This window comes from Oreochromis niloticus, linkage group LG17 (assembly GCF_001858045.2).
Source record: "Oreochromis niloticus isolate F11D_XX linkage group LG17, O_niloticus_UMD_NMBU, whole genome shotgun sequence".
NCBI classification, from domain to species: domain Eukaryota; kingdom Metazoa; phylum Chordata; class Actinopteri; order Cichliformes; family Cichlidae; genus Oreochromis; species Oreochromis niloticus.
Genome location: NC_031981.2, coordinates 8,614,376 through 8,632,393, shown reverse-complemented (window position 1 = coordinate 8,632,393; position 18,018 = coordinate 8,614,376). Strand labels below are relative to the sequence as shown.

The following is an 18,018-nucleotide window of genomic DNA, read 5'->3' as shown; positions in this document are numbered from 1 at the left end:
AGCAGTGCATGAGATAATAAAAACAGGTCAGGCAATAAAGTGTGTGTTCTGTGTCTGAAGAATACTCTGGAGCCGTCGACATTCGTATTCTGAATTTTGAGAGAGATGGGGGCATCCTTTACTCCTGGAAGGTAAGCCCACAGTGAAGGCATTGCATATTATGTGTTGCACATGTTACATACACTCACTGGACACTTTATTAGGTATGCTTTAATGGTGCTGAGCTGGACCCCATTTTTGCCTTCCCAAGTGCCTTCATCCAACAAGCTGCTGGAAACATTACTCAGAGTTTTGGTCTGTATTGACACGATTGATGCTAATGGTCCATTTCACCCCATCCCAACAGTGCTCTGTTGAACTAATATCTGGTGACTGGAAGCAGTTTGAGCACAGTGAAGTCATTGTCAAAACAAGGCAAGATGCTTAGGCACAGAGTAAAGTACTGTATGAATGTGGATGCTTGACTGTGTGAATGAGGCTTTTAGTACAAAGTGCATTGAGTGCTCAATTAGAATAGAGCAGCTCTATATAAACTTCCATTCATTTATCAGTACAATTTTTCTGAAATACTCAGACCAGTCTGTCTGACACAAGCAACCATGACACTTTTAAAGTCACTTAAATCACCTTCTTCTTCCTCATTCTGATGCTTAGTTTGAACTTCAGCAGGTTGCTTTGACCACATCTGCATGCCTAAATGAATTGAATTGCTGCCATGTGACTGGCTAATAACATATTTGCATTTCCATGTCAAATGCTCTGTCTTGAACTCACCAGATATATGTATATAGAGAGGGCAGTAATCGTAACACACATAATAATCATCCTGTTTGTCAGCTCAGCACACGAAAAATAACACGCTGTTGCGTGGGTTACCACATCTCTTAAGTGGCTCTTCTGTTAAATACAGCATTTTTATGCATATGTTTCAAAGCTGCTTGTGCCAGTTCTTCATTAAAGTCGTACCAAGTCAGATATTTATATCTCAGAAGTCATTTTTTTAATGGCTTTAACAGTCATCTTCAAATGGAAAATACCCAAAGAATAAAAAGAAATCTAGATTTGTTTTATTTCGCCATGTATCAGCTTGACACATTTGGTACTTTTGTGGAAACCTTGGGCTCCTCAGTAGAATGTAAAATATAATTCTCTGTGTTGAACCGCGCTCCTCTGCACAACATAAATTTTTAATGATGGACCCTCCAAGACTGTGTGGGTTTAGGAGGTTAAAGACAGTGTGCAGCCTGCGAAGGGAAAATAATCTCTCTCTTTTTTTCTTTTTTTTTTGTAGTGCAAGGTTTGAAATTTTATGCATGCCTGGTTGCACCTTGGGTTTCAGAGCAGACGCCCTTTTATTGAAAACCTTTTGAATGCAAAAATGTGAAAAATGAATCGATGGTTTGAAGTGGGGCAGGTCTTGTCTGGATGATCTGTAGGGTCGGCCAAGGCAATAAAGAAGTCAAGGATGACTTTCCGTACATGCTGATGCGGTGAAGATGCCAGACTGAAAGTAGATACTTCTTCTTGGTAGATTAAGACTGTACAATGTAATATTTTACTTAATGTACTAATGTTCTCATAGGGAGCAACAGGTACCACCAGGATTGGGAAATATGACCCGAACATCAAGAAGAATAAGGTACTGTGTTTGTGTGTGTGTGTGTCCCTATATTATTCCATTAAGTTTTGCACACTTTGCAATCATGCACACATTCTCATGCGACTGTGCGCATGTGTGTTTTCCCCAACAGCTCCTGTACACATTTGACAAGCAGGTGTGTGTCAGCAGCTGTTCCCTGAACAAAGAGGAGACACTGCTGGGTGAGCCTCTGTCTTGTGCAGATAATGAATTATCAGCAACAACACCGGCTTCTTGAACTCAGATCAAGTTTAAATGCCCGTGTCGAGAAAGCAGTTTCAGATCTTGCAACGCATGAACCCACAAGTACAAGACAAGATGATGCTGTTCGGATGCTGATTAGTGCCTGAAGAACCACCGGAGACATTATTGTGGGAAATATGTTCCAATTCAGTCATGTGACATGCCAACTTTGCTTTTTCTCTCCTAGCTGTCAGCTTGGCACAGAATACCAGAGGAGAGGAGCGCCTCAATCCAAGTAACATCCCTTTTCTGTTTTATCCATAGACTGTGACATTAAACCTCTCTTAAAACTGTGATTCTCAACCAGGGGTACAAATACCCCAGGGGTTATTTTTGGCAGTAGCCAGAGGGCTTAAAAGTACACATTTAAAGTAGTAAACTTAAGTGTGGCCTAATTGATACTAGCTGAAATTGTTAGCAGTATGGACAACTGAACAATATTTGATTTGGGCCCAAATTCAGGATGCTGAATTAGAAAAGTTATCAATGAGAAGAAAACGTTATCCTGCAGAAGATAGCAGGATCATCAACTAGAAGCCTAACAAAAAGAACCATGCAACTGAGAAAAAGCCAAGACAAAAACAGGGAATTATGGAGACACTTGGAAATACCACAACTGCAAAAAGAGGGACAAAAGTAGGAGGTAAAACTAACTAAAAAAATAGGAAAAAATGTGTTTGAATTGTCGACTCATTCACAAGATAAATTGTCAGACATTTTCATTGCCGTTCTAAATTTCAGCATTAATATATAATGCACCATAAAGTAGTGTGCAGAAGCAGTGCGCACTGCACTCCACTGACTGGGACACGTGCACCGAGGCGTGTTTGTGTCAAAGAATGAAATATGCTCTGTGCAATATGTTGTGAAGTGGCTTGCTTATGTAGTGTTTGCGAGGAGTAACAAACATGCATGACTAGTACGAAATAGCATTGTAACAGTTTTCATTTTGTTAGTGATTACAGTGTACCCAAAGTATAGTAATGTGCAAAAGTACTTTCTTTACATTTTATATTTCACTTCAGACTTTCTTTCTTTTTTCTTTCTTTTTATATTTAAGTTGAGCTATAGTTCTCCAGGCTTTCTAAAGCTCTTTGAAAGTATTTCTTTGGACATTAGCTGCTTGTTTATTCATTCTCAGTCCAACTCTGGTACATTTCATTTTCAGAGGAATTTTGTCTTTGTTGAGACACTTAACACTGACCTATGAGTCACTTAAACAGAAAAAGCTATCTAACTGGAGCAGTGTTTTATCAACACATAACAGGGAACTCAGGAAAGAACCAAGATAATACAGTTTGAGAGACATTAACATGGTGATTCCCCAAAAGGAAACTTGACATATTTCCATATGTCAAATGTGATGAAAAAGGACATGTGAAAGACAAAAAAGGAAGAGCCAGGCCTAAAATCTGGCTAAAAATCTTAACCTAAAAACCACACTGTTTGCCTAAGAGACTGTTGAAGAATGAAGGTGGTCACACCAAATATAAACTTTCGAGTTTGTTAGATTTGTACAAACTCTGTTTTTGCTTCAACTACAACATGTATTGTATCCAAAAATAGCAAAAATGTTGTAGTGCAGATGTTTTGTTTTGCACCAGAGATAATTAGGAACATCTGTTGCATAACTTTGCAGCAGTGCATCCAAAAAGTGTCCATAGTGTATCAACAGCTGCCTGGACTTGCTCCCTTGTTAGTTCGCTACATAGCAAACACCGTGTTTTGGATGAGTGTGTCAGTAAACAGGCGGATTTTTCAAAGAAAATAAAGCAGGAAATGACTGAAACAGAAAAATGAACTGCAAACACGGACAAACAGAAAGACAGACGCTAAAACTTAGGAAAGATTAAGATCCAAACCTCCTAAACAAACAGTAAACAGCCAACTTTATTAACTAAAATTCAACTATTACTACTGCAGTTTTTATTGTTACCTTTACTATTTTTCATCTGTTAGCAAATGGTAAGCTGAAAGCACTTCAGAAATGGATAAAACTGATTTAAAAAAGATGTCAAATAGTAACATTTTCAGACAGTTATCCCATTCTTGTCTGTATTTCTAATATAACACTATATAGCTAGATATAGCTATATAGTGCAGTTCTAGCTGCAAGCACAGCAGCCTCCACCTGCACAGGGATGTGCTGTATGTTTTTTTTAATACTAAAAAACAGACACAAGTATTGCTCCTAGTATTGATCCAATAGTAACACTATACCAATATATAGGTACCAATATGCCATTGGTGTCTATACTATCGATATTTGATTATTTAACCCACCTCTAGTGGGGAAACCTCATAAAATAGTCTATTAAATTTAAATCAAAACTTTCTAAATATTAGAATAGTTATGGCTGTAAGAAAACTTGATTAAATGTCTTAAAATAAGGCAGGCTGTCATTGCAGCTCTTAAAATATTCAAACAGTCCAGTTGACTTAATTAGGCCTAACTAATTCAAAAAGAAGCCTATATATAGATATGCTCCTTTTTGCTATAGCCTTTTAAGAATAACTCAAAGATAAAGTTTCTAATGAAGATAAGCATAGAGACATTTAGTTTTAAGTCAAAGAATCTTCCCTAGAAAGCATAAACATGTTCCTTTATACTGAAAACAAGATCATCTTTGATCTTAAATTTAAATATAAAATTATTATGCATGGTTTATTCTGAAGTTTTTGTACTTGAGTTGCAAAAAGGTTGGGAACCACTTCCTTAAAGCAGTTTAAATACACTGTTTTTCTACAGCATTTTCAATCAGTGAATATATTAACCTCAGCCTGTCTACCTTTGTAGTATCAAAATGCCTGACTCTCCTGATTGAGATCCATCCTATTAACAACACTAAAGTCCTCAAGGCAGTGGACTTCAGAGTCAAAGTGCAGGTAGAGTGTTTCATTCACATTTTACTGCAAACAAGCGCTTACGTCGCAGTTATGAAGCGTTAGTGCTCAGAGGGGCATGACTGTCATACTACATATCTTTTATGGCCTCTAGTTTACGTTCTATCAATTAATTAAAGTCAGTGTACCCCCTTTTCTCCACTTTCTCTTCTACAGTCATGCCTTTTCATCAATTTTGTTCATAGCCTTGAATAAAAAGCAGCAAATTTTCAGCTTCATCTGGCAAATTGTTGGAAACCACTCATTTAGTTTTCCCGTGGCTTTTTTTCCCCTTAGTTCCTCCATCATGAAACTGACAGGAGAGCAGTGCTGGAGAGCCATCTGCTGCTGCTAACTGAAGATAGATGTAAGCAACTGTGTCCTTATGCTGGCCTGCCTGTGTAACAAGAATCCAGAGAGAACTATGATAATGAATAAAAATAATACATACTGTATATTCTACCGTACATTCTTGCATTTGCATAATTATCATTTTGTGTGATCTAGATGTGGATCTCTACCACGTGATGCTAACGAAGCAGGAGGGATATAGAGTGGTATGCTACACATTGCTTTTTTTTTTCTTGTGAAGGAAGTGTTTGCAGATAGTTGACTCATCTGAGCTATAAATTGCATGCAGGATTTCATGGCTGGTAGATTCTGTGCAGTTCTGCGGAGACATAAATTCTTTCCAAGGGTGCACGAATTTAGTAATTAATAAGCAAAACAGTTGGGGTGTATTTGCATAACCCGGTGAAAAGAATATACTGCTGCAACCTCCTTCTCAAAATACACTGCATGTCTTCTGCCAGAGACTTGCATTAACAATTCAGTGTGGCTGAATTCATTTGTTTGTGTGTTGACCAGGTGATAATGAACCCCGAACGTTTGTCCAAAACGGCAGTGAGAATCGTGGAGGATTTTTGCTGGGTCCAGTGGGACAGGCACACGCAAAGACTCTACTATCTCACATTTAAGGCAATGCATACAAACTCGCATTCAAATATGGCAACAGATACCCCGGGACTTGTTTGATTAACGCAAAATGTACGGCTTGTCTTTTGCAGGAAAAGTTTCTGCTCCGAAGCGTTCAGTTTTACCCAAGCTATAACTGTGAAATTGTGGTATGCTATCTTTGTGTCTTATATTTTAATACATGCCACTCTTTGTGCTCTGTATTTGTTGTTTATGCTTTTACTTTGAAATAACATACCGCTCTGATAACAGTTCGAGCTCCCTTTAGAACTGCCTGCCAACTCCTTCCGCACAGTCAAGTAAGGCAACTTTTAGCAGAGTATAAAATAGAAATATGTCGGCTCTATATTCTGCATTCCTTTGAACATTGTTTTTGTTTTTGTGTTTGTCTCGATGACAGGTTTGCAAATCTGGGTTTCGACCATTATCACACTGAAAGGTCGGAGCAGGAGCTTGTTAAGTTGCAAGTATTCACAAATAAAATAGGTAAGACGTCCTCACACACATCCATGCACCGGATGTCTATTCACATGCTTAATACTCTCACATTGAAAAGTCAGATCATGAGACTAATTTGATACATTTGTGCGATTTCTATCCCTCTTGTAAAAACAAGAAGGTAAGTCCCCGCCTCAGCTGACCTCTTCTTGGCCATTTCACAATTTCAGTGATGATTGAAGGATTTGTGGAGATGATCACTTTATAATGAGGTTCTGACCAATTACCATCAACATCTGGAGACTGAGATGACTGCAAATCTTACAAGCCTCCTTAAGCTTCAGAGGTGTTTTCCAGTAGCATCACAACTGATGATGCTTTTGCCAGTGATTAATTCACAAGCCGATTTGTTCAGCTGATCTGTCAGTTCCTCTCATCATTGTCATCCTTCTCACTTAATATTTATCTGTTCTGGCTCATGCTGCTGTCCTGGTTATATTCACACTCCTCAGATTTTTGTCCTGTATTTTTTTTTACTTTTTTGTGCTGCATGATTAAACATAGACGGTTTAATGGCATACAGAAAGAGGGACAGAATCGCATTGACTATAGATGAGCTCCACTGTAATGAAACTGCTTTATTTGAGCTTTAATGTGAATACAAGAGTAACATCTGCCTCGAGCAGCTTGTAAATCTTTCAGGATTTACTTTCTTATACTGACTTTCATCCATTACCATTAATTAGGGAAAAATCAGACTGCAGACTCGTTCTGCATGTTAAAGCCTTGTATTCATACTCAAGCATGAATATAAAGTGGTCAACACATTTCTCTCTTAAGCATGAATATGTAGTAAACAGTACATTTCTTTGTGTGTATATAGGTGGGTAATAAATTAAAGGAAGTCTGGAACCCTTGACCAACCCAATCTGGTACCAGCTATACTGTGGGCCATGGTTTGTCGGGGGGGTCACTCTAAAGGGGTACAAAAAAGTTGTTCTGAGTGATCACCTTCACCTTATGATGAAACATTTTTCATTTTTTTTATTTGATGGCGCGTCATCATGATTGGAAAAAATGTTGCTGGGCCTGATGAGTGTCCCATTGGTTAAACAACATGAAAAAATGTAACATTGTGGTGTAATGACATGGGAGGTGTTTTCGTTGCACACTGAGCATTGTTTAAACACCATGGCCTCCCTCAGCATTGCTGTTTCCAACATATCACAAAGCTCAGATCATCTTGAATTGTACTCAAATGGCTTCCACAGTCACTAGGTCCAATACAGCACCTTTGGGATGAAATTTGAGATTACTCATGTGCAGCTGACAAATCTGCAACAACTATGTGATGCTACGTGTCAATATGGACCAAAACCTCTGAGGAATATTTCCATCACCTTGTTGAATCTTGGTGAAAATGGGGTCCAACCCGTACTAGCAAGGTGTACCTAATAAAGTTTTCAGTATATTTTTATATACTGCCAACCGTAAGAAGCTCGTAATGGCATGCATATGCACTGAAATGTTGTTTGTAGAATTTTAAAAGCATCCATAGAAATACATTTAACTTTTTGGATTAAGTGAGCACTCTCCTCATTTAGATTTTTTATTTTTTTACACAAAGAAATGTGCTGTGAAGGAAAAGAGGTCGAATTATTTCAAAATAATATAATCAAATCAGAATTCCAACCTTTAACAAGGCATGAGTAATTTTTACAATTACTATATGGCTGACTCTATAACCTCTGAATATAATCTCAGTATTTCACTCTTATTGCTTGTCCTATTAAAAAGTAAGTAATGTTAAATATTAACAATATGAATAGAGTATATGGTATAATAGTATATGACGATAAATCTGATCTAATTTTTTTCATTGGTTATCATGAATAATGCCATGGTTTGATCTGCAACTTCCCTGTTCTGTGCTTTACTCTTAGGAAGCATGTGCATCTGCTATACCCAGCCTCTTCAAGACAAACACGAACTTCTCTACACTGTGGTTTTAGTTCACAAAGGTGTGTCTGTGCTAGCTCCTAATTTTTTTCCCCTCTATCTGTTACTGCCTCTTTTACAGTTTTTATCTCAAGCACAAGGAGACAAATGTGTTTTTTTTTAACTTCCTGCAGACTGCAGCAAGAAGTTCAGGGTGTCTCTGGGCAGTGATGCATCGCCACAGAAAGCCACCCAGCTCCATCCGCTCTTCATTCCCATAGGTCATTGCACACACAGATATATAATACACACACACACACACACACATATCTGCATCCTAATATTTGTGAGTTTTTAGGTTGAATTTCAAATAGAAACACAGGCACACCAAATATAGATGAATGTGTTTATCTGCACAGAGCCCAAGAAATGCCTGGTGTGCCTGAAGCATACTAACTGACAGTGATGCTGTGTGGCTTTTTTTATATAGGTTACTACATCCTGGTATACCTGCAGGGTTATTTCCTCCACTGTATCAACACCAGGCAGCAGGAGATGCTCTGTCACTCCCTCTTTCTCTCTGGTAAGGCAAGTTTTGTCAAAAGAAATAGTGCCTCTGCTAAGCAGTGGCAGAAATAGCATTTTTTTCATCCTCTTTCCCCTCTGTAATGTATACTTGTTTATTTCTCACATGACTTTTAAACGAGGAAGCTGCCTTATCTGTCAATAAGACGTGCGCCTCAAAATGAGCTGATTTAACTCGGTGTCCATGCCTTGTTCTCTGTCTGTCTGACTCCACAACATGCAGGTCGTGATGTGAACCTGGGCCTGCAGTGTCAGTCAGCCAACATCACAGTTTTGCATGCAGAGGATGAGTCCAGCCCTTGTCTGCTGGACCAGGCCACCGGCAGGATTCACAGTGCCGAGCTCAGCCCCGCCTACCTGCTGAAGATCCTGCGTTCAGACACAAATTCTAGGTGGGCATGACTCAAAACTTAGAAGAGGAAGAAGAGTGCATAGGAGAAGATATAGGCAGGAACGGAGCAGACAGGCTTTGGTGTGCGTACACCTGCAGTGTCTTTCTGAAATAAATTTAGCATTTACTTGAACTTTCGCCAGGAGTCACCTCCTAGCTCGATAAAGATGCAGCAATGGCTCTTTTCTCTTTTTGTTTAGTGGACAATTTTTCATTCTGTTCACTTTTGAAACTTAAATCCACTTTTTTAACAGCATGCATATATCACAATGTAGTACCTGACTGCTGGCTCTCTGCCTGTGCCTCTGCCTGTGTGTTTGTATATGCTTTTTTCTATATTATGGTGTATTTATTATATGTCACCTGCATTCAAGGTGTCCCAGCAGTAAAGCTGACCCTCAGCGCCTGGCTGCCCTCCACTGCCTGCTGGTTTACATGGGAACTGACCCAAACCTGGAGCTAAAGGTGCGGATGCACAGAGAATAATTGAGTTTCGTGGACAAAAATGTTTACCTTCAAAGGAAATGTACTGCTCTGCAGAACATCATCTTTGTTTTCCAGCACATTCAAAACAAATTGACTGTCTTTTTGTAGAACAAGTTCAGGAGGAGAATAGTCATTGATTTTTATTGGGTCTTAAACAAACTTACAAGATCAATAAGTTCTCCTTGAAGTGGAGAACGCACAAAAAAGACAAGATAAATAGGCAACAAAGTGGAGAATGCAACTGTTTGAATAAGTAAACATTCAAGGTCAGTGTTAGGCAATTTCCCTAAAGAACTAAAGATGTACAACTGAGAAGAAGTGAGTAGATAAATGTAGGAAAAAGCGCTCTTTCTGCACTTTTGTGTAAATGCGGTAGGTGTCAACCTTGAGTTGGAAGCTGGTTAGCCGGAGGGAAGAAGACAGAGAGAAAGACAGAAAAGATGGGATGCTGTAATGAAATGGGAGAGGAGAGAAGAGAAGTGGGCAGAGATCAAACAGAGTTAAAGACAGAGAGAAAGGGAGAAAGTGTTTTGTTTTGGCACGGTGCTGTGACTCAGACTGTATCAGTGTTACTACTAAATTAAGATGTTCTAGATTGTCATAAATTCTTTCTTTAGAGGTTAAATGAGTCGCCAGCTTCATTAGTGCAAGCTATCAGTGGGAAATTGGACACCATACAGAACTTTTATATCCTTTGTAGACTCTGCACCAGTGTAGTCGAGGCTTTGATAAAGTGGCACAAAATGTTCATAGAGTTTGAAACTTTAATACTGGGAATACTGCATAAATGAAGTTACTCTGTTTCTAACTTGTCTTCTGACTCTACTTCAGCTCTGACTTATGCTACAGGGCGAGGGTCTTTATACATCAAAGCAAGATCATACAAAAAATTATTATCTGTGATTACAGCCTTCACCAGCTATTACCAAACACGGTACCCAGCTGACATCAGGATGCTCACAAAAGTAAAATGCTGAAGTTCTTGCTTCCCTCTTCAGCATAGGGTGTGTTAATGAAACTAACTGACTAAAGGATTGATCTAAATATCGATATTATCGATACCAATGTGTGATTGGTATCAGACCAATAGTAACATTGGTCTGTCCTCCAAGTTCAATATGTAGGTCACTGAAATTCAATTTTTGGGGGGGAAATGAAAAAAACGGACCTCAATCATGTACTATGGAAGATATCAGAACCTTTTTGTGTTGACTGTCACCTCTATTTTATTTATAGCCTATAACACAATTAAACAACAGTAGTTGGTCCAAACTGCTTTAGAGACTGGAACCTTTACATTCCTGAAAAACGCAGTCTCAGAATTCATTAAAAGCTGTTTTGTTGTGTTAGCTAATTATTGTGGAAATTGCAGTGATTTAATAAAATGAGTTCAGAATTTGCAAATTGATGGCAATTCATATCATGACACATTGCTCTCTCATACATAAGCTGCGTTTACAAGTTAAAAGAATTGGTATCGGTATCGGTAATACTGGCCCCTGTATTTACTTGGCAGGGAATAGACACTAAAATTTGCAGTATTGCACACCGCTACCGCTAACTTCCTAGCATTTGTAAATTAGCTCTTGTTATGTCTACTGACATTTTGGCCTCTTCTTGTAACAGAGCTGTCTCTCCTGTAACAGTGCCACAGGTTTTGGAGCTATAAAAAACATTGGAAGTATGCTTATCTAATTTGCGTTCTCACTCTGAATTACCTGAGAAGCTATTTATCAGTTCACCTTACTTTAAGTTGTTAGCTAACACGGCATAGCTTGGTTAGCATGGTGCATCAACACACCATATGGGTGTTTCACAGAGCTAGAGGTACTTGCTAATTATTAGTAGCATACAGATAAAATATTAGAATCTACCTCACCAAAAAACAAACTGGCTGTTACAGTGAACCACAAGGCATATTTTTTGCCAGACATTTGTATTAAATATACTCCAGAAGGCCCAGTTCAGAGACTTATTAGCAGAGAATTAGCAGAGGTGACACCTAAGCAGACAATTAACAGCTTCTTGTGAGGGCTGTGACCTCAATAGCACATTTTGTACCTTAATAAACTTTAAATCACACTGTGAACATGTTTATTTCTTTTGTAAATTTGAGCATTTTAACATGGGCGGTTACTACTTTAGACTAATTTTTAGCCCTGGAGGTTGCATCTTTTTTAAGTAATCAGCTAACGAGCGATGAGAAGCTAGGACAAGCTGGCTACTTTTAAAATAACTTTCGAAACTAACCTCTCTGCTAGCTTCCGGTATCAATCCCATTAATTTACTGTTCACAAATGTTGAACCATTCCTTTAGGGGATATGAGAAAATTACCAGTCACTTGTTGAGGTCACTGTTGAAATGTACATGAATAGCACGACTATAAACTAATCTTTTACTGGTATCGTCTCCTTGTGTTTTTATCATGTCTCTAGGTTATTGAATGGCTGTGTGACAACGTGAACACCTTTGAATCTTTTGATCAGATCCAGGAGTTTATTTTAGGTCAGTGGCAGCTGGAGAATGGGTACACAGTTCTCCTGAGTATCACTTCTCCTTTTTCTTTTTGAGTCTCACTGCTCTCTTGCCTTTTTGTGTGTCTTTCTGTTTGTGACTGTAGATTGTTTGCATCTTATCTGCACTAAGATGAATGGTTTCATCAGTTTTGTTTGGCTTTGGTGCCAGTGGCGCCACACGCAGATATGTAGAGTTTGAAAATAGTTTTGGCTTCTCTGAAACCTCACAGACACATAGTTTGTACAGACTACTGCAAATATGGTTAAGTCCAAGCTGACTAACAATGCATTTGGCATTCCCTGTAAAGAAATCCTTGGAATAGTACGTGATTATATTTTCATATTTAAAACATCACCCAGAGAGTCAACGACTGCCTTAGATTGTAAGCAGCTGGCTGCATACATTTGCATTTAATTGGCACTGCAATAACTATTTCACCTTGCTATTGTATTAAGAAGTAATATTAACTTAGGTGTTACCATACAGTATAGGAAGACAATAATTGTGACCTAATAAAGGATACATTAGTACATTGTCATCACTCATATATCCTAGTGATAGGGGTGAGGCATGGGCTGAAGTGCCTCATTTACCTTCTAACTATGCCTAGATAAAACACTCTACATGTTTAAAAGCCAGTCTGTCTGTTCTGTTTCTGATGGCTTGTCTATCTGCCTCTCACACACAGCCTCGTTGTACAGAATAAGCTACGAGAAGGCTCTCAGCTTGGATAAAATCCTGCCTTACTCCTCTGTATTCGACAAGAAGGTACCACACATATATACATATCTTTGCGCAAGCAATACCTTGGCATTTGCAATTGAAAGTGGCAACTCAATGTACAGTATTATGCAAAAGTCTTGAGCATCCCCCTACCCTTTTGCAAATTTCTTTGTATTGTGGTGTTTATTGAAACGTGAACATAGATGGAAAAGGTAAAAACAGAGTTTGTACAAATCTAACAAGCTTGAAAGTCAACATCAACACAGTGTGAACTCTCCTCGGCAAGCTTTCTTGTAATTTCTTCAAATTCAAAGCTCTTTGATGTTTGCTACCTTTTGTTCGGTTCTCTACAAGTCAAGATGATCCACACTGCTTCAATAATGCTGAGGTCTGGGCTCTGGTGGGGCCAATCCTTGACTGATAGTGTTAGTGTGTTTTTTTTACCCAGGTATTACATTATTTACTGTACTGGCAGTGTGTTTGGGATCATTGCAATGCTGAAATATGATGCAGTTGGCAATCAGACGTTTTCTAGGTATTGCATGGTTGATCAAAATGATGATGGTACTTTTTGTGTTCATCATCCCATCAGTCTTGGCATGATACCTAACACCTCTGGCCTCAAACCATAACAGAGCCTCCACTGTGTGTCACAGACGATCGTAGACACTCACTGTTGTACCTCTATCCTGAACTTCTCTGTATATACTGATAAAGATTTGGGAAAGAAATGATTCAGTTTTATTTACACATCTGTTTCCACTGATTTTCTACTCTACACTGCTTTCACCACTGATTGTGTAATTTGGCATACCTCAGCCTTTTCTCCTTGTTTCCGTTTCTTAAGAATGGCTTCTTGTCAGCTGAGATCATTTCTGTTAAGGCTTCAGCAAACAGTAGATGGATCCACTGAAGGGCCAGACCTCTCTTGATCTCTGGATCTCACTGGAACCATGTCAAGTCTCGGGTGACATAGGATTGAATTCTTAAGGACATGATTTTCTGATACTATCTACTGCCGCTTGTCTGGTTTCCTGAACTTTTTTAGGACACAAAAAACCCACTTCTCTGAAAATGATGGACTGGGTGAGTGAAAAAGCAGCTAATGTCCAAAGAAGATCACTTTTTAAAAAATTCCAAGAAGGCCTGGCTCCTTGGAAGCAAAATTCCAAAATTCCAAGCCACAAGACTTTTGGACAGTACTGTTAGTATTGATTTAAATGCAGTGGACGCACTTGCTTTTGAGCCACACACTTTTTTTGTATTTGTGCTTTAGGAGGTGCCAGAATGTTTGCTGAAGGTTCCTGGTGTGTTTTGTACCACAGAGATTCAAACTGAATCTACCTTCAAAGGGAAGGTAATAACACATTTCTCACACTTGAAGTCCTGGAGTTATTTTGAAACAACGTGACAATGAGCAGCACAATTTTGTTTTGAGAAACATTTAATAAAACTAAACTTTAAAAAAGCGATTAAATTGAGAGATTGTGTGTTGCATTAAATATTACCCATGCAAATACAAATCACTGAAATTAATGCAGATGTCCATAATACATTTATATGTAAAACAGCGTGCACCGCTCCGATGTAATTATCCTCGATTGTTTTGCCCTTGCTTTGTCGCTGTTGCGGTGCTGCTTGCTTCTGTGTACATCTGTGAGCAGGCCAGGAGTCTCCAGGGCTTCTGGTCAGAGCTGCAGTGGAACACAGAGAGGACAAAATATCTTGATGCCGATCCCAACCCCCGATACAGAACCTCACACATGCAGGCCGACTGGGACAAAATGGTGAGTGTGGGTGTATGTGCATGTCAAAACATCCCATGTATTGATTGACCGTTAATCACCCATGTATCTGTATGTATATGAAATGCATCTGATCTCTGGTAACTGTTGATGTGGGGGTGGGAACGCATGTGAGAAAATGTGTATGTCCTTGTCAAAATACCGGTGGGGTATTTTGTGAAACAATGGAAGCGTATTTTCGGCGTCTCTCATGATGGGTGTTTGTTTCAGAGGTCCGAGAGGAGACCCTCCAGCCAGCTGAATCACATAGAGGAGAACACAAAGAAGTAGGTCTGCCTCCCACATGAGATTTGTTAAGAAATATGCTGCAGACTCACAGTCCTGAAACGAGAGGAGGGGGGCGAATGCACCTCTACATTATGTTCCAGTGTTTTTAACAATGAGTTTTGAAATTAGGCACAGTTTTCTCTAATGAGCCGCTCCCAGGTCAACATTTTACAGCAGTTTCACCGGTGGTTTCATTGTAATGAATGTTTTTCAGCACCGTGCCCTTAGTTTTCACAAGCATAGGCTGATTGGCCTGATGGGGTAGCTGTTATTGGTTGTTAAAATCCAGTTTGAAATTGTCTCAAATTATAGCACTTGTCACAGCAGCTGCAAAACTGGCACACAGCTCCAGGTTATTGCCAAAAAAACAAAAAAACTTTGAAATGTGCTCATTTTTCAAGGATGTGGCTGGTATAATTGCTTATTCGACCTGAACAAACAATGTTTATTTAGGTCCCTATCAATGCTCAGTGCCAGTTAGCTCTAAGCCCACTTGTTCCAATCAAACACAACCCCTAAAGACTGCTCTCTTATCAGATCGCTGGCCTAATTTATTAAAGACTTAAACAATTTATAGTCCCACAAATGTATCCCACTTAAATAGGACAAGCAGTCTGTGCTAAGCCTTTTCTGCCAGAGTTGTGCTCTCACCCAGCATCTTTTTCCATGACAAGATCCCTGCATCGACAACCCTGTTGTTTTAACATTAGACTATGAAAGCAGATAACTTGCCTGTAAAAGTATCTCACTGATCTACTCACTTAACATTAACATATGGGAAAGCTTAAGTCTTCCTTTGTTTAGAAAGGTACAACAAACATTGTACTTCCAACTTCTGGAATACTTTGCCAGATTATGAAAACCTTCCTGTTTTATGATGCATGCCTGGTTGGTCTTCTATATTTATATTCACAGAGTGTTTACCTGTATCAGCCTGTTTACATATTATGTTTTATTGGAAATTCACAGTTTCTAATTATTGTTGACGGTGCTTAATCTCTCGTCCATAAAAGAGAAGAAGTAAAATAGAACAACAAATCCAATCGTGAATGAGTTGGGACACTGAGTAAAATGTAAATAAAAACAGGATGCAATGATTTCCAAATTATTCACAGTAGAACATAGAAAACATACCAAAATGTACAAATTTAAAAAAGAAACCACAAATTTAATGGCAGGAACAGGCCCATGTTTACCACTCTGTAGCATCCCCTCTTTTAACAACAGCCTGTAAACATCTGAGAGCTGAGAGGACCAGCTGCTCGACTTTTAGGAGAGGAATGTTATCCCATTTTTTCTGATAGAGGATTATAGCTGCTCAACAGTCCTGGGTGTTCTTTATCACATTTATGAGCTGGTGAAACTATTACTAGTAAACCATGCTGTTGTAGTATGTTGTAGTTTAACATTGTCTTGCTGAAACATACAAGGGCTTCCCTGAAAAAAGCATTAACTGGATGGGAGCATATGTAACTATAATACATGTATATACATTTCACCATCATGGTGCATTTCCAGATGTGCAAGCTGCCAATTCTATATCACTATTATACCCCATGATCAGTTCAGGGTTTTGAACTGAGATTCAGGCGTTTGAACTGAGGGCTGAAAACAAGCTGGATGGTCCTTCTCTGCTTGATTGCTGAGGACGAATTAAATTTCGATTTGTCCGACCTCAAATCAGTTTACCAGTTTGCCTCAGTTCATTTTAAATGAGCGTCGGCCCCAAGATGACAACAGAGTTTCTGGGTCATGCTCAAGTATGGCTTCTTCTTTGCATGATAGAGCTTTAACCTGCATCTGGCTCGTACAGAGATTTCTACAGATTCTCTGAATCTTAATATTTATGCATTGTAGCTAATGAGATACTCGAAGTTTTTTGCAATTTTACATTAAATAACGCTATTCTGAAATTGCTCCATAAGATGTAAACACAGGTTTTTGCTGATAGGTGAAGCTCTGCCTATCTTCACTTCTGATAAACTCTGCCTCTCTAAGATGCTCTTGTTATACCCAATCATCTGACTGACTTCGTCCAGTTGACCTAATTAGCTGCAAAATGTTCTTGCAACTGACATTCTCAGTTTAACAATTTGATATATTTCCCGTGTGCTCTTGTGAACAACATATGGGTTTGTGAGATTTGCAAATCACTGCATTCTGTTTTTATTTGCAGTTTACACAATGTCCCAACATTTTCTGAACTAGGGTTGTATCTGATTTTCCTTTCGTAACTTTTAGGACCCCTTGGGAGCCTCTTCTCAGAATTTGATGTGAGAAGTTTAGTTGCTATAATCCAAGTCAGAGTAAACTAGAAAACCCCAGGGCTGTATTTCAGTATGGAATAACAAACCTGATAGATTCACTTTCAAAGTTAAAGCATTAAAAACACAAAAGTTGGCAGAACATCCTAACTTAGCTTATTGTTTTTAGATGATATGTCTATTTGGTGGTTAAGCTGTTGATATACAAGCTGGTGCAAAGTTTACACTCAGCTTTTTGGCTTTTGTGTTTTAACAAAATCGAATCACACTGTTGACTTTGTTACACAGGCTCAATTAGTTTAGCCGACGTCTATTCTGTTTTCCTACTGCCAAAACTAATGAATCAGTTCAGAGGGTTACTGATGTGGTGCTTTTTTTTCTATGTGAAAGTAACACCAGTAATAGTGTGATCGATACGGTTCTGAGACAGCTGTAGAAAACATTTAGTTGACCGATCATAATGTCCAGCCTACTAATCAACCTCTCTTCGAGCTTCAAACTTCAAGCACACAGCATCCAAGCTTTTGAGTTATTTTTGGCACAAATGTAACCACTTAGCAGGAATAAAAGAAGTCTGCATAGCCGAAAAGTGAAATCATAACTACAGCCCTTTACCATTTGATGATGACTGACTTGATGATGGACACATACCTGCATGCACCATAGTTTAAAAGCCTGCTCTGTTTGTTTCCGAGAGCCAACCAAACACCTTTCTGGTTTATAATTAGCATCCTCCAGGCAAAACTCTGGAACCTGCTTACAAACTTTTTGCTTTCATAGTTTTTGCTGCACACTGCAGCAAATGTAGAATTATACTGCCTCCTCAGCTTACAGCTTAAAATGTAAGACTCTTATTATAATGC

At 38.8% G+C, this 18,018-nt stretch overlaps 1 protein-coding gene across 2 annotated transcripts in view; it reads left to right on the top strand.

Annotated features, from left to right (window-relative positions):
* Positions 1-18,018, top strand: part of gsap (gamma-secretase activating protein) — a 46,379-nt gene that overhangs the window by 1,403 nt on the left and 26,958 nt on the right. The window contains exons 2-23 of one of the 2 annotated variants that reach the window (XM_005455638.4): positions 61-131; positions 1,583-1,639; positions 1,752-1,821; positions 2,070-2,117; positions 4,680-4,768; positions 5,063-5,132; positions 5,273-5,322; positions 5,633-5,743; positions 5,833-5,889; positions 5,993-6,039; positions 6,141-6,226; positions 6,357-6,359; positions 8,122-8,199; positions 8,311-8,397; positions 8,607-8,699; positions 8,925-9,093; positions 9,467-9,557; positions 12,015-12,084; positions 12,785-12,864; positions 14,096-14,176; positions 14,484-14,606; positions 14,835-14,890. In XM_005455638.4, the coding sequence (XP_005455695.1) occupies positions 61-131; positions 1,583-1,639; positions 1,752-1,821; positions 2,070-2,117; positions 4,680-4,768; positions 5,063-5,132; positions 5,273-5,322; positions 5,633-5,743; positions 5,833-5,889; positions 5,993-6,039; positions 6,141-6,226; positions 6,357-6,359; positions 8,122-8,199; positions 8,311-8,397; positions 8,607-8,699; positions 8,925-9,093; positions 9,467-9,557; positions 12,015-12,084; positions 12,785-12,864; positions 14,096-14,176; positions 14,484-14,606; positions 14,835-14,890 (1,687 nt within the window). The remainder of the gene's footprint in view (positions 1-60; positions 132-1,582; positions 1,640-1,751; positions 1,822-2,069; positions 2,118-4,679; positions 4,769-5,062; positions 5,133-5,272; positions 5,323-5,632; positions 5,744-5,832; positions 5,890-5,992; positions 6,040-6,140; positions 6,227-6,356; positions 6,360-8,121; positions 8,200-8,310; positions 8,398-8,606; positions 8,700-8,924; positions 9,094-9,466; positions 9,558-12,014; positions 12,085-12,784; positions 12,865-14,095; positions 14,177-14,483; positions 14,607-14,834; positions 14,891-18,018) is intronic. The other variant, XM_005455639.4, reaches the window with a different exon arrangement.